Source organism: Lolium perenne, chromosome 7, assembly GCF_019359855.2.
Source record: "Lolium perenne isolate Kyuss_39 chromosome 7, Kyuss_2.0, whole genome shotgun sequence".
Classification (NCBI taxonomy): Eukaryota; Viridiplantae; Streptophyta; class Magnoliopsida; order Poales; family Poaceae; genus Lolium; species Lolium perenne.
The window spans coordinates 218,340,908-218,354,363 of NC_067250.2; the positions used below are offsets into that span (position 1 = coordinate 218,340,908).

A 13,456-nucleotide genomic window follows, 5' to 3' on the forward strand; every position below is an offset into this window, starting at 1 on the left:
TTTTTAAATTAAACAGAAAATGCTAAACATACCGATTCGTAACCTAGCTATGGTCACTGACCAGTGGGACCTATGGCCACGTCGACTGCCACGCAAGCAAGGACCGGTCAAATTTGACTGAGGCTGTTGACCTCACCGACGTTTAAACGCCGGCGGTCAGCTGAAGGCAGCGCCGCCGATTTACTGCCTCCCGGGACGCGCGACTAGGTGCATTCGAACGAGTACTGCAAGGCGAAACGAATGGTGGTGGTGGTTTCCGCGGGGACTCATCGGAACTACGCCGCCGATGAGCTCTGCGGCGGTGCTACTCCGGCGAGAATCAAATCAGAGGCTACAAGCGATGCTAGGAAGCGAGAGTATGTGCTATAGACGCGTATGCTCACCCTGAAGCTCAAGGTGTGGTCGGATCCGGCGATGGTTGACGGAGACGACGGCGATTGGAGATCTCCCGGTGATGTGCTGCAGAAGGGAACGAGGAAATTGATCCTCCACATGGCTCCCCTGGATGCTGGGCTCCTCCCAGATGCTCCTTGAGTCCAGGCGCTCCTCCTGGACCACGCACCGGAGGCTGGGGTGGCCTCCTTCATCTGCTTCGTCTTCGACTCCGGCAAACAGATGAGGATGAATGTGTGACATAGAGGCTGTCTGAGAAGAAATGGAGTGGCGGAGGCGAACAAGGCGTGCACGGCGATGCCCTCCACCTATTTATAGACCAAGGGAAGCCCTGTGGCCTCGACACGGCGACGGCCATGGTCGGGAGGTGGCGGTCTCTGGAAGCTTCTAGCTGGCAAGGATCTCCTCGTCCACGGATAAGCTCGAACGCGAGAGAGGTTGGTCGTGGTTCTGAGTGTCTGGCAACGTCCGGGGTAAGCTTATCGACGATGAGATCGTGGCCTACTGGCTCCGCCGCGCTGTCGAGCTCGGAGACGACGACGACGAAGTGTTTTCTCCTCTCGCACGATTTTTGATGCACGCGAAACGGTATTTGGACGTGGGCTGGACTGCTCCTGGGCTAACTGTTGGGCTGCTGTGGTGGGCTTTGGGCTGCTGCGGTCCAGGTAAGTCAGGTAAGTTTCTTTCTTTTCTCTTTTTCTTCTTTTCTATTTCTGTTTTCAATTTGATTTGAATTCAGATTTGAATTCTGTTTTGTTTTGCAGGTTTTAAATTATTTGAATAGCAAAACAATTTGATAACCATACTCACTGCCTAGTTTGATTGTTGTAACAGGTATTGAAATATGGATTAGATGGATATTTTGTGAGGTCATTCTAAATTGAAAATATATAGGGTTTATGTGTTTATTTCAATTCTTTTTATTTAAGAACCAAGCCTATTTTGAATGAGTTGAAATTTATAACCAGTGCATGGTAAACATGTTATTAGGTTTTGTTATAACTTAACAATATTAATTGTTCCCATATATTTTATTTATAGCTAAAGTTTAGAATGAATAGTAATGAGGAATGGAATTGAATCATGATTTCATGTGAAGAACTATTTCTAAGGGTTTTAAGAAAATGGTTAGGAAATTCCTATAATCACTAATCTGGTTTTAGTAAACTTTAGCTGGAACTAATTAAGATGGAACCCATGTTTATAATTAGCAATGCATTTGCTAATGATGATTTAATTTTATAGAACACTACTTCATTTGGTCTACTAGGATGGAAAAGTAAGGTTTAATATTTTCTGTGAAGTGATTCCTAGGTGAAAGGTTTAGGGTTTTGGTGATGCTTCACTAATTGAAGTATAAAATAGGCATGAGGCATGGCAGGGTTATAATTATAATCCAAAGTAATCCATGGGTTGGAATTCAAATGTAGTTTAGGGTTTAAGTAGTGATCACCAATATGATACACAACTAGAATTAGGATATGGGCATAAGCTTTGGTTATGTATCACTAATGGAACATGGCTCTCACCTTCAAGATTAAAGGTTGGTTTGAACAAGTAGAATTTAATACTACTCTAATATTCTCTAGGATAGACATGGATATGGTTAGCATCTATAACCTCTCTCACTTCTAAATGTCTTGTAATAGCCTAAGGTTCTACTCAGGAGATGATGATATGATCCTCTAAATATATGGTTTGCCTAGGAATTCTACCTTGGTATCTTCTGTAGCTTGTTGTTCAGGAAATCTAGTAAACCTGCATCTTGTGGTATGCCTCCACCTCCTAGCTTCTTCATCTTGATCCTAGCTAATTCACATGGAGTGGCTCTATGTGTTTGTTCCAATGTATCATGGTACTTGATGAGCAAATGGATGAAGGGTGTGGCTCTATTTATAGGCTTGGGCAAGCTCTAGTATCATGACACCTAGGTGGTGACTCTTATGTTGGTTAGATGACTAAGGTGCTTGGTTGTCATGCCCTCATCCATAGCAATCCTTTGAGCATGAGGTGGCATAGCTTGGAAAGCAAGTCATGTAGATATTTTCATCCCATGTGGTATGATGATTATCCTCTCATATGATTTATCTTTGGATAGCCAAGTGACATTTGTTACTAAATATCTTGTGGATGGTTTTATTATTGTGGATGAGTCACTATATCATATTGGATTAGATTTATATTATAATATTGATCAAAAGATCAAGGTTGAAGGTTATTCCTCAAATTTGGATAGTTGGTGTTTGATTTCACCAAGGCATGATCATATAAGTTTCAAAATACTCATAGTCAGTTTGATTCAAATAGTTTGAACTATAAATCGTAATGTAAATGGATTTAGTTTTATGATATTCCATATACTTAATAAGTTATGATTTAAATAAGAATGTGTGGCTTTTATGCACTTTAGACCCTGTGATTTGCCTTATTTATAAGTGAATTAAATTACACACCAAAAGTAGTTGCTAACTTTTAAGTGTTATTAAGTTAGGGTTTGATTCTTAAAGAATGTGTTGTTGTAAATATAATTCCATTTGATCTAATCCATAGATCAAATCATCTCTACCCAAAACAAGGTTTTAACAAAGATCACAGTGAAGTTTATAGCGCTTGACTTGATGATCTACTTTAATTCCAGCAAGTCAAGTGAAACTTCAGTTACTGTGGTAAGTTTTATTTGAAAGCGCGAAAATTTCCCCGGATTTTCTATGCATGGATGCAATGCACACTTTGGTGTTCTCTCATTTTATAGCCTCTAAACCTGGGATATTACATAGGTTATAGGCACAGAGTTACCACCGGTGCACCAAATAATGGTAAGCCCACGCTATTACCCACAAGCCGTTGGCAGAGCTAGGTTTTAACTAATGGGTGTAAAGTGCTTGAAAAAAGGGTCAAACTTTCAATATTAGGTATGGTGTGTCGTCATGTATGTCATGTATATGCTTATAATACATTGGCAAAGCTTTCCCCTAAAAATACTGGGTGTACATTTGTACACCCAAGTACCCAGCTGGCTCCGCCCATGCCGCTAGCGTACCAATTGGTGCGTCGGTGATGCCCTGATACCTCCGACATACCACTAGATAAGCGCGTCGAGGGTAAGTCTCGACCAGGTCCGGGTTGTGCCCCTAGTACCGTCGGCGCACCAACATAGTGGTACGCTCCTGCCGACGCCCTACGGGATCTCATCGTCGCATCCCATCCTCTCTGCCCCGATGGCTCGCACACGCTGCGGGAGACGACGCTGCCACCTTGAGCCCACTCTCGTCAACACCACAAGGAGGCGCCATGGACAACAACCTACTGCTGGTCCTCTGCTCTCGTCAACGAAGGAAGGAGGCGCCATGGGCTCGAATTTTGTTTTTTGTTTTTAGGCTTTTTTTTTATAAAATCACGTGAACTGCTGGACGCTGGTCCCAACTTTTTTTTGTTTGCAAAAAATGGTAGTGCCGATGTATCAAACCCGGTGTGCCGGTAGTATATCCATATACCGCCAGCGTGTTACCGCTGGCGTGCGCAGGTACATCGACAGTAGCCAATGTTAGTCCAGTGACAGTAGGGTGTTTCCTAGTAGCGAAAGTGTATAGAAGAATTGGGCGGTGATGTACGAGAGGGAGTTTTTGTTTTTTAGATCTGTGCGAGACAAGTTCTTAGTTGCTTTGAGACACGTGCAAGAAGTGTTATTAGTCACTTCGAGATGCGTGTGAGTGACGTGGAGCAATCGGGTGATGATGGGCCCGAGCCGGTATAGCACCAGATGACAGAATATTCATTGCCTGCGACCTGAAGCTGCCATTGTGGAAGATTGCTGCAATCTGAAAATTCTGAACTCGCCTGGTGTCCTTCAGTTACTTTTCCTTGAAGTGAAAGTGTGCTTTGGGTAGAGGTAGTACCACACTACTACCAGCCTGTACCGAATACTTGGCGACTCGCCAAATGTTATCTGTCTGAACATTTGCCAGCAAGTGAACCGTGAATATTATCTGTCTGAACATTTGCCGAAATCAATGGCAATCCGTCAGCAAGTTCGCATCAGATTAGTGTCTGGTCATCGCCCCACATGCAGTTGACATATTCTCTTAAATTTAAGAACCAGAGAACCTTGTTCTATTCTACGTACTATGCCTCGTTAGCCATTTGACAGCTCGCTATGATTATCGTCAACCGCCTAACCAACGTTGTCCATTGTGCTTTCGGTCCAAACTACGCTACCGTGCTAATGGGTTTGTTCCTAATTGGCCGCAACCATGGAAGATGAGTAATCTCTTAATTCGCCCGTCTTAATCGTCGCAGATGAATGGTCGATGCCAGAGGACTCCAGTTCCGCCTAATTCCGCCCGTTTCGTCCAAGAAACGCCTAAGCTGTACAACTTAAATTGCCAGTATACATCGCAATCTCAGGACCTTCTAGCTGTAATTTTCAAATTGTAGAGGATCTGCAGCTTACAGAATTCTTCAGTACAGTATACCAGAAACAGAATTACATATATCCCAGGCCAAAAGCACAAGTAAATCAAATAAGAAAAACTTTGAACACAGTGCCCCAACAGTGAGCAAAAGAAAAGCAGTATCCAACTGTATGTAAAACCATGTACTCTGAATCTCTGATCTAAGTGAAACACTGCCGGTACATATTGATCTTACAAAATAGATATAACTATACACAATAATACACAGCAGCATCACACAACTATGATGCTCATCATTTGTGCATACCTCTGAATCAAAAATCAACGCTTGATATGTTCGCTATTTTATCGCAGAGTACCCAGCTTCTTTTACTGTAATTTACTCATTTCTTTACCGAATTGCCGGAAGCAGAAGAAGCAGAGGCGGAGCTCTGATCGTCGACCTTGTGCACCCTGCTCCTGCTCTTGTGCGCGACGAACAACTTCTTCACCGCGCGCATCATCACCACCAGCCCCGGCGATCTCCGCCGGGAGCTCCTCGACGCCCCAAGGACCGCCTCGCGCTCCTTTGTTGTGGGCATCGGCATCTTCACCTCGACGGGGCGGCCCGGGCCACCGACGGATCGCCGGCGCGACACGTCGAGTGAGGCAACGAAAAGATCGGTCTTCCCTCCGCTCGGCGCCTCGTCGTCGTTGAGGTCCTCCCACAGACTGTCCATCAGCTCCTCCTCCTCCTCCTCGAACCAGCCCGCGTAGTCGCTGAGGGCGGGGGAGCGGCACGCGCCGGGCGTCGCGCGCCACGGCGACCCGCCGCAGTCTGCGGCGGAGAAGCTCCGGCGGATGGGCGATGAGAGCATCCACGCCGGTGGCGGGGACGACGGTGACACCCTGCCGTGGTAGCGGTGGTGACCGTTGAGGAGCTGCGGCGGTGGCGGCGTGGGGAAGGTGAAGTCGCCGTCGTCTGCTTCTTGCGGCTGCGGCATCGGCTCCTCCCCGGGGTTTGGAGTTTTCCTTGCTCCGCTCTGCTACTGCTGGATGCTGCCGACCTCGTCGAGTCGTCGCCTTCTTCTTCTTTCCTCGGGAGACGAGATTTCTGGGGGCGCGAGATCGTCGGGATCGATGAGGTTCGAATGGAATGGAATGGAACGACAACAGCAGCATGGATGGTGGCTGTTTTTATACGCCGTTAATACTCCACTCTGACTTCACTTGTCTGCGTGGCCTAAGTTGAAACTGACGCGATTCTTGTAGTAGCTGTAACGTTAGGTGATCACGCGATTCTTGGAGTATCACTGAAGATTACTGTATCATACCCAGCTGACAGATGTACTCGATCACTGGAAAAGAAGTTAAATACTCCATCCATTTCAATGAATAAGGCATTCTTGTTTTTTTTGTGTAATCAAGAAATATTTTAAATATATAAAGATTTTGCTATAAAATTAGCATCATTACAAAGTACTGTATTTTTTTTTGCGAATTACAAAGTATATTTTTTTTATTAAGAATTACTCATGTTCAGATAGCTGCACTGCATCGCAAACATGTGTCTCGCCATACCTAGTTGCTCCTAGCTCCATGTCGTTGTTGTCTCCAAATACCAAACCCTACTTAGGTCCGATCAATGAGAGAATAGGGGGGAATGAGGAAACACGGGATTTTTTTTTTGTTGTGGAACACAATATGTACGCACACCCCTATCCCTATGAGCATTTTCAGGAGAATGCGTCCACGAAACTTTATCCGACATGTCTTGAGATTGACAAAGTCATCACAGACGTCTCGATGAAACGTCGCCTCCCACTGAAGAATATTCTGCCTTTAATGAAACATTAAAGTGTTAAACCTGAAGGGCGGGGGTGCCACTGTCCTCCTAACCATCCAACTACAGGTTGATTTTTGGAAACATCAGATTCAATACTGATTTCGGTGACCAACTAGATGATGGTCAAGTGTGCATTTTGGGCATGTTAGCGGCCACATCTAACTTGGCATAAGACTCAATAGACTCAATATGCACGTCAACCAGATAGGCGTGGGCAATCTATAGGAATAGGTGAAAATGGTTAAATGGGGTAAAAACTTCATACACCGTATGTTTCGAGCTGACTGTAGTGTAGCTTCTGCTGAAAAACTGTAGTTGTAAGGGCATGTACAATGGTAGGGAAAGCATGCATTTCCTCACCTCGCCACATCAGTTAGAGAAGGCATTAGACATAAATCATACAATGCATTATCTCTTACATTCATATCTAGCAATTAATATTAATAATTAAATTTTTGTAGGAAATTTGTTGCTAAGGGAAGACATATGTGATTCAATGGAGAAAATAGTCTTCTCTTATTCCCTAAGAGATGATCCCTTAGCTAAGAGAAGACGCCCCTCTCTCTCTCTTCATTATCCATCCTCCAACTAAGCAAAAATCTGATGTGGCATCTCCAAGGGAAGGCTGACATCACCCCATTGTACGTGCCCTAGTAAGAGCATCTCCAACAGACGCTGTATCCAACGCTGTATCCCAAAAAGCGACTAGTTTAGCGCGCGAGAGGCGTAAATTGTTGCTCCAACAGATGCTGTAACCGGTGTTGTAAAGTAGAGCGCGCTGCAAAAGCGCTATCTGGTGCACTATATTTAGGCCGCCGGATAGAGCGCGCTGTAGAAATCCCGCGCAGAAACAACTACCCAATTTTACAGCTCTAAAGTTTAGAGCTTCTGCCGGAGGAGAATATGGCCGCGAAACACGTATAGAGCGTGCTGCAAAGTGCTTTTACATCGCCAAAATTTAGCGCGGCTATTAGAGATGCTCTAAGGTTAGCAGTTTACGGAGAGACCGTTTCTAGTTTCTTGGTACTGAATAGTGTGTTTTTTCGATTGGTACTATGATGTCTTATACTTTTGTATTATCGGTTTCATTTTCATTGAAATCGGAAGCTCTGGCTTCTCAAGTCGGAAAAGACTTCATACACCGTCACATTAACCAAATTTAAATGAGGTAAATTTCGTCACAAAATCACACCTATACGGAGTAATAATTGAAATTCACTCACTAATCTTTCACTCAACGTTAGCCAAGGTTACAATAAGTTTGGTGACATATATATGCTAGAGGTTCTGGTATTGACTTCCGGGAGAGAGAAAAAGATAAGATAGTGTTTGCTCAACAGGTTCTGGTTTGAACTATTGACGTATATATTTTGTTTGATGTTTCCGGTCAATCACGACCTAATTGATGTATCTGTTATTCGCTTCCAACAATTCTGTTTTGTCTTACTATCGATAGGTCCTCGACAAGCTAGCTATAGCGTTGAACTTGTCCCATACGTGTGGCATTTTCAATTGCGAGGATTCATCCTAGCTAGCTACAATATATACGTACCTAATTTTGGACAAACTTGGAACTCTAAAGTCTTGCATCCAAGTGAACAAGAGAACATGTACCATGCATGTGAAAGTTTGACTCCTGAACATGCACGCTTCTGCATATACATATTCTGAATACTCTAGATGACAGCCTGATATAAGATGGTAAAAATGGACAGAGATTTGGTGCTCGCTCCTGCTATTTTAGAAAAAAAATAAAAATCACATTTATTTGTTTCAGAAAAATTAGAAAAAAAAAATCATGGTGTAGCCAATGAATTGTCCCATAAACATGCAAAATTTCAATTTAAAATACAAAAAAATTTGGGCTACACAAAAATAACAAACATGTGGATCTGGGTATGCATATTTCAAATCTCCAAATTTCAACAGATTTTGTCTTTTTTGTGTAGTCTACAATAAAAAAATTTATATTAAAATTTTACACGTTTGTAGGTTACGTCATTTATTATGTCTAGATTTATTTTCAGATTTTTTAAAACAAATATGTATGATTTTCGATTTTTTTTAAACAGTAGGAGCACTGAAGCCCATGAGCCAAAGACACTTTTCGGATAAAAATGCGATATTTTCTAGTACTCCCTCAGTTTCATCTGCATAACGCCGGGAAGTATTATAATTTTGCATTCTTCTTTGTTTTGTTAATATGGTGTTTCGTTCCCTTCATATGTGCAGGGCGGACCCAGAAATGGGCCACGCCCCAGGCTAGCCCGTACGTGTAGGCATTGAGCTGCTATTTTTACGCGAATTTTATCGAAAATTTAAGGGAGATTTAGTGTAGGTTTGGGCCTAAGCCCAGGGCTACAACACGAGCTGTCCTGGATGCATATATGACCCTGCATGTGTGTGCATGTTGCCTAACCTGCTTTTGACCTTAATTAACATACATGTTTTGCTGATTTCCCTAATTCAATGGCCTTTCCTCTCGCAAGACTGGGATCAGACCCCATTCCTATTCACATCCAAACCGGCACTAGTATCCCCAAAGTACTACTATTCAGATAGTGTTACCAAAGATTGGTCCGATGCTCCCATCAATAATGATATTGCACCATCTCTGAATGCTAAATTCTAATGCTTAAGGGCCTCACTCAAAAAATGGAGCATCAATCTATCAAACTTAAACATAATTATTGGAAACTGCAATTTTACACTTGCTATGTTGGATGGCCTTGAGGAACAAAGGGAGCTCTCCATGATGGAAAAAAACTCCGGAATTATCCTCAAGAACCATACTCCCAAGATATTAGAGGCCAAGAGAATTTATTAGAAGATCCGTGCCAAGATCAATCGGGCCAAAGTTGGTGATGAAAACTCTAATTTTTTTCATGATGTTGCCACTCAGAGCTATAGAAAGAATTTCATCTCTTCTATCCAAATTGATGATGGCACTGTCATTACCAACCACGACCTCAAGGCTGCCACTATATGGTCCTCCTACAAAGATAGACTTGGTATATCCAATAATCCAGTCATGCCCTATCATGTTAACCATATGATCCAGCGATACGACCTAGCTCATATTGATGAACCTTTCTCCGATGAGGAAATTAACACTGTTATTAAAGAGATCCCATCAGACAAATCTCCTAGGTCTGACAATTTCAATGGCTTCTTTATGAAAAATTGTAGGGAAGCTATCAAGAATGATTTCAAAAAACTAGCTCATGACTTCGATGAGGGCAACATCAACCTAGCCTCTATCAGCACGGCTTACATTGCCTTGATCCACAAAGTTAATGATCCTGAAACTATGAACGATTACCGACCTATCTCTCTTGTGAGCCTTCCATTAAAGTTCCTGACTAAGTTATTGGACAACATAGTTCAAAAAAGAGATCATCCCAATGCTTCACTAGAATCAATACTGATTTATTAAAGGAACAACTATACATGACTGTCTCATTTGGACTTTTGAGTACCTTCACATTTGTCATCGGTCTAAGAGTCTCATCATTATTCTCGACTTTGATAAGGCATTTAAGAAAGTTGATTGTTATTGCTATGTGCCAAGCCTCAGGATTTGAACCAAAGTTTATGTCATGGATAACCAACATCCTACACTCTGCATCTACCTTTGTCCTACTTAACAGTGTTGCAGACAAGAAGATTATGTGCAAGATAGAACTTAGACAATAAGATCAACTTTCCCTCTATTATTTGTATCCACTACTGAACTGTTGCAATATCATTAATGAATCATCGTATAATGACATTATCAATCTTCCCATTCCAGAAGACTTTGGCCAAAAGTACCCCATTCTTCAATATGCTGATGACATAATTCTTATTATGCTACTAGCTTAGAGTCAACTTCAGTAAAACTTCACTAGTACCTATTAATACTTCTCATTATCATGTTGTATCTCTATCCACTTCATTTGGCTGCAAACTTGAGAGCCTCCAATTTACATACCTTGGTCTTCCTCTCAGAACTACCAAACCTTTTGTGGATGATCTTATGCATGTTGTTTCTAGACGTGATAAGCAATATCTTGCATTGCATGCCTCCTCTCATACACTGGCAAACTCACCCTATTGAACTCAACCCTGAATACTATTCCCATGTTCACCATGTGCAGTCTCAAAGTGCCAATTATTATCTTGAGTCACTTTGAAAAAAGTGGCAGACATATTCTATCACCCAAAAAAGAAAGCAAGAAACATGGCATACGATTGGTTAAATGGGTCCTGGTATGTAAACCTAAAGATCAAGGCGGCCTCAAAGTACTAAATTTCAGGCTTCAGAATCAAGCCCTTCTCACGAAAAATCTTCACAAGTTATACAAAAGGGTTGATATCCGCTGGGTAAATCTGATATGGTACTCATATTACAATAATAGACATGCTCCACACACTTGATCCCCCATAGGATCTTTCTGGTGGAAGGATTGCATGGAACTTTTTGCAAGCTTTAAAGATATGACTAATTGCTCCATTGGTGATGGTAAAACAATTACCCTATGGCATGACACATGGAATGATGAGATTGATAAATTCACATATCCTCAACTGCATTCCTTTGCACTTAACAAAGACATCTATGAAAGAGCCCTGGCTGAGGATTCTATCTATAATTTGTTCCAACTGCCACTCTCAATTGAAGCAGATGATGAGCTTCATAATCTTCAAGACGAAATCAACGATATCGAGTTAAGCTCTCAGCCTGAATCATGGGACTTTACATGGAGCAATGCTACCTTTTCTACCAAGAATTCTTATAGAGCTCTGATTGGCGAGCACCACCTGACAAGGTATCAACTTGTCAATGCCTATGGATTGTAGGCTAGGGTTTAGTTGGAAGTAGAGGGCAAGTAGATCTCGAAGGTTTCAGCCGAAAAGTACTCGACGATTATGAAAACTAGGGTTTGTAAACAATAATTCGATGATCTCTGCGTCCCTCGACTCCCCCTTATATAGGAGGTGGAGCCGAGGAATTCGTGCTGTACAAGTTACAGAGTCCGGGGAGGTTTCTACCTCTTCCCGTAAGATTACAAATAAGACTTTCTATTACAACTCTAGCTTTCCTTAATAATATCTTGGGCTTCCGAATCTTCTTATTCTTCGGGTAGTGGGCCTTCAGTAAACCCCGGGTACTATCTTCGGCAGGCCCATTTGGGATGCCTATGTCAGTAGCCCCCGAGATTTTGCTTGAATCGTAGGGTCAAGGAAAATCTCCACTGTTTATTTTTTTTCGACAACTTTAACTTTTTTATATTTCTTCTCATAAACTTCTATATTGTACAGGGATAACGATAATTGGGGCTAGTTCATCTGACGGATCAGGTACTAGTTAACTGCTCTAGTGGCAATCCGCAAAAACCTACTTCAAGATCACGTCCCTGGACATGATCTCGGGATACTGGTGTAAACTTCGACAGGTGCCGCTTAAGGTCTTACCATTCTGTCGAGTCCCAGCAAAATTTATCGGGTACCTAACGCGTCCGTTAGGATTTTTCTTCGTATATGTTGATACGGATAAAAGTAGCAGAGCGCAGTCTTTGGCGATGCCACGCCCAGCAGAACGGATCTGGGGTCTTACCTTCACAAATTTGCGGCATTCAGAAATTGATCGCAACTTTGGCGTTCTGAGAATATATTGTCGAGTGCTTTTTCGGCTGTTGGAATGACACATTTTATCGAGTCAAAGATGACTTATATTGCGCTCCCGATGGGAGTATATGTAGAGTTAGTTATAACTCGAAATATACTTTTTTGCTCTTCTATCTTTCTTTTTCTCTTTCTTTCTTTCTTTTCTCTCTTCTTTTTTTATGATTTCATCGGGCATGCGAGCAGCGTTCCCGATGGGAGTAGCCCCCGAGGCTACAGCCAAGGACTTGTACTTGGGTGTAGGCTCCACGCCTTATGCCGCTATACTCTCTTTTATCTCTCGAAGTTTTATAATTTCTCGGGTGCGCGAACAGCGCTCCCGATGGGAGTAGCCCCCGAGGCTATGAACAAATATTTGTATTTGGTCATAGGCTCGCGCCATTTCTATCTTGTACTTCTGGATCTTTTCCTTTTTTCCAAAGTAGCCCCCGAGCATTTGATCAAAAACTTGTCTTTGATCAAAGGCTCAGCATTATTTTTCCATGTCGCTTTTTATGAAGCTGTTGAGTCGAAGTTTTTCTTCTGCCAAGATGACGTTATTGCTGACGATAGCCACGATTGCTAGTCAAAAATTTGCGACAAGTCTTCTCCTGCTGCCATGCTGGCCCAATTGATCCACTATCTTGACACGTCGTGCAAGTGGGGGACACACGACCTCCGCTTTTTCTGGCGCACGCACCGTAACTTCCCCAACGCTTGAATTACTTTTTTACCCTTGTTGCCACGTGGCTATCATCTGCCACACATTTTCCTTATCCAACGGTTCGTCGTTTCACCGCACCCCTATATAAGATCGTCTTCTTCCTCCTTGAGCACTTCCGCTCGCGCCGTCCTCCTGCTCTCATCTGCAAATTTCCTCCTGCGATCCACAGCCACCTAAGCTCCTCGCCTCCAAGCTGCAAACCCTGCGCCATTGTTGATGCCACCTCGTCGATTGACAAGGCACAGCACGCCGGAGTCCTCCATGGCCGCCGTGGATCTTGGGGCGGCGGAGTGGGAAAGATCGAAAATTTCCACTCAAGACATCAACATGCTGAAGAAGCTGGGGATCAGCAAGAAACCCAACGCACTGTGCTTCCCCAGTGAAGAGAGCTACCCAACCCCTCCAATGGGGTACCGGGTAAGTTTTGTCGACCACCTCATCCGCGGTCTTTCCGCC

At 43.1% G+C, this 13,456-nt stretch overlaps 1 protein-coding gene across 1 annotated transcript; it reads right to left on the reverse strand.

Annotated features, from left to right (window-relative positions):
• Positions 1-4,924: 4,924 nt before the first annotated feature.
• On the reverse strand, positions 4,925-5,940 carry LOC139833270 (uncharacterized). Its single transcript, XM_071823491.1, has one exon. It carries the CDS (start codon positions 5,786-5,788, stop codon positions 5,189-5,191), a length of 600 nt encoding a protein of 199 aa, XP_071679592.1. The 5' UTR covers positions 5,789-5,940; the 3' UTR covers positions 4,925-5,188.
• Between the last annotated feature and the right edge of the window lie 7,516 nt (positions 5,941-13,456).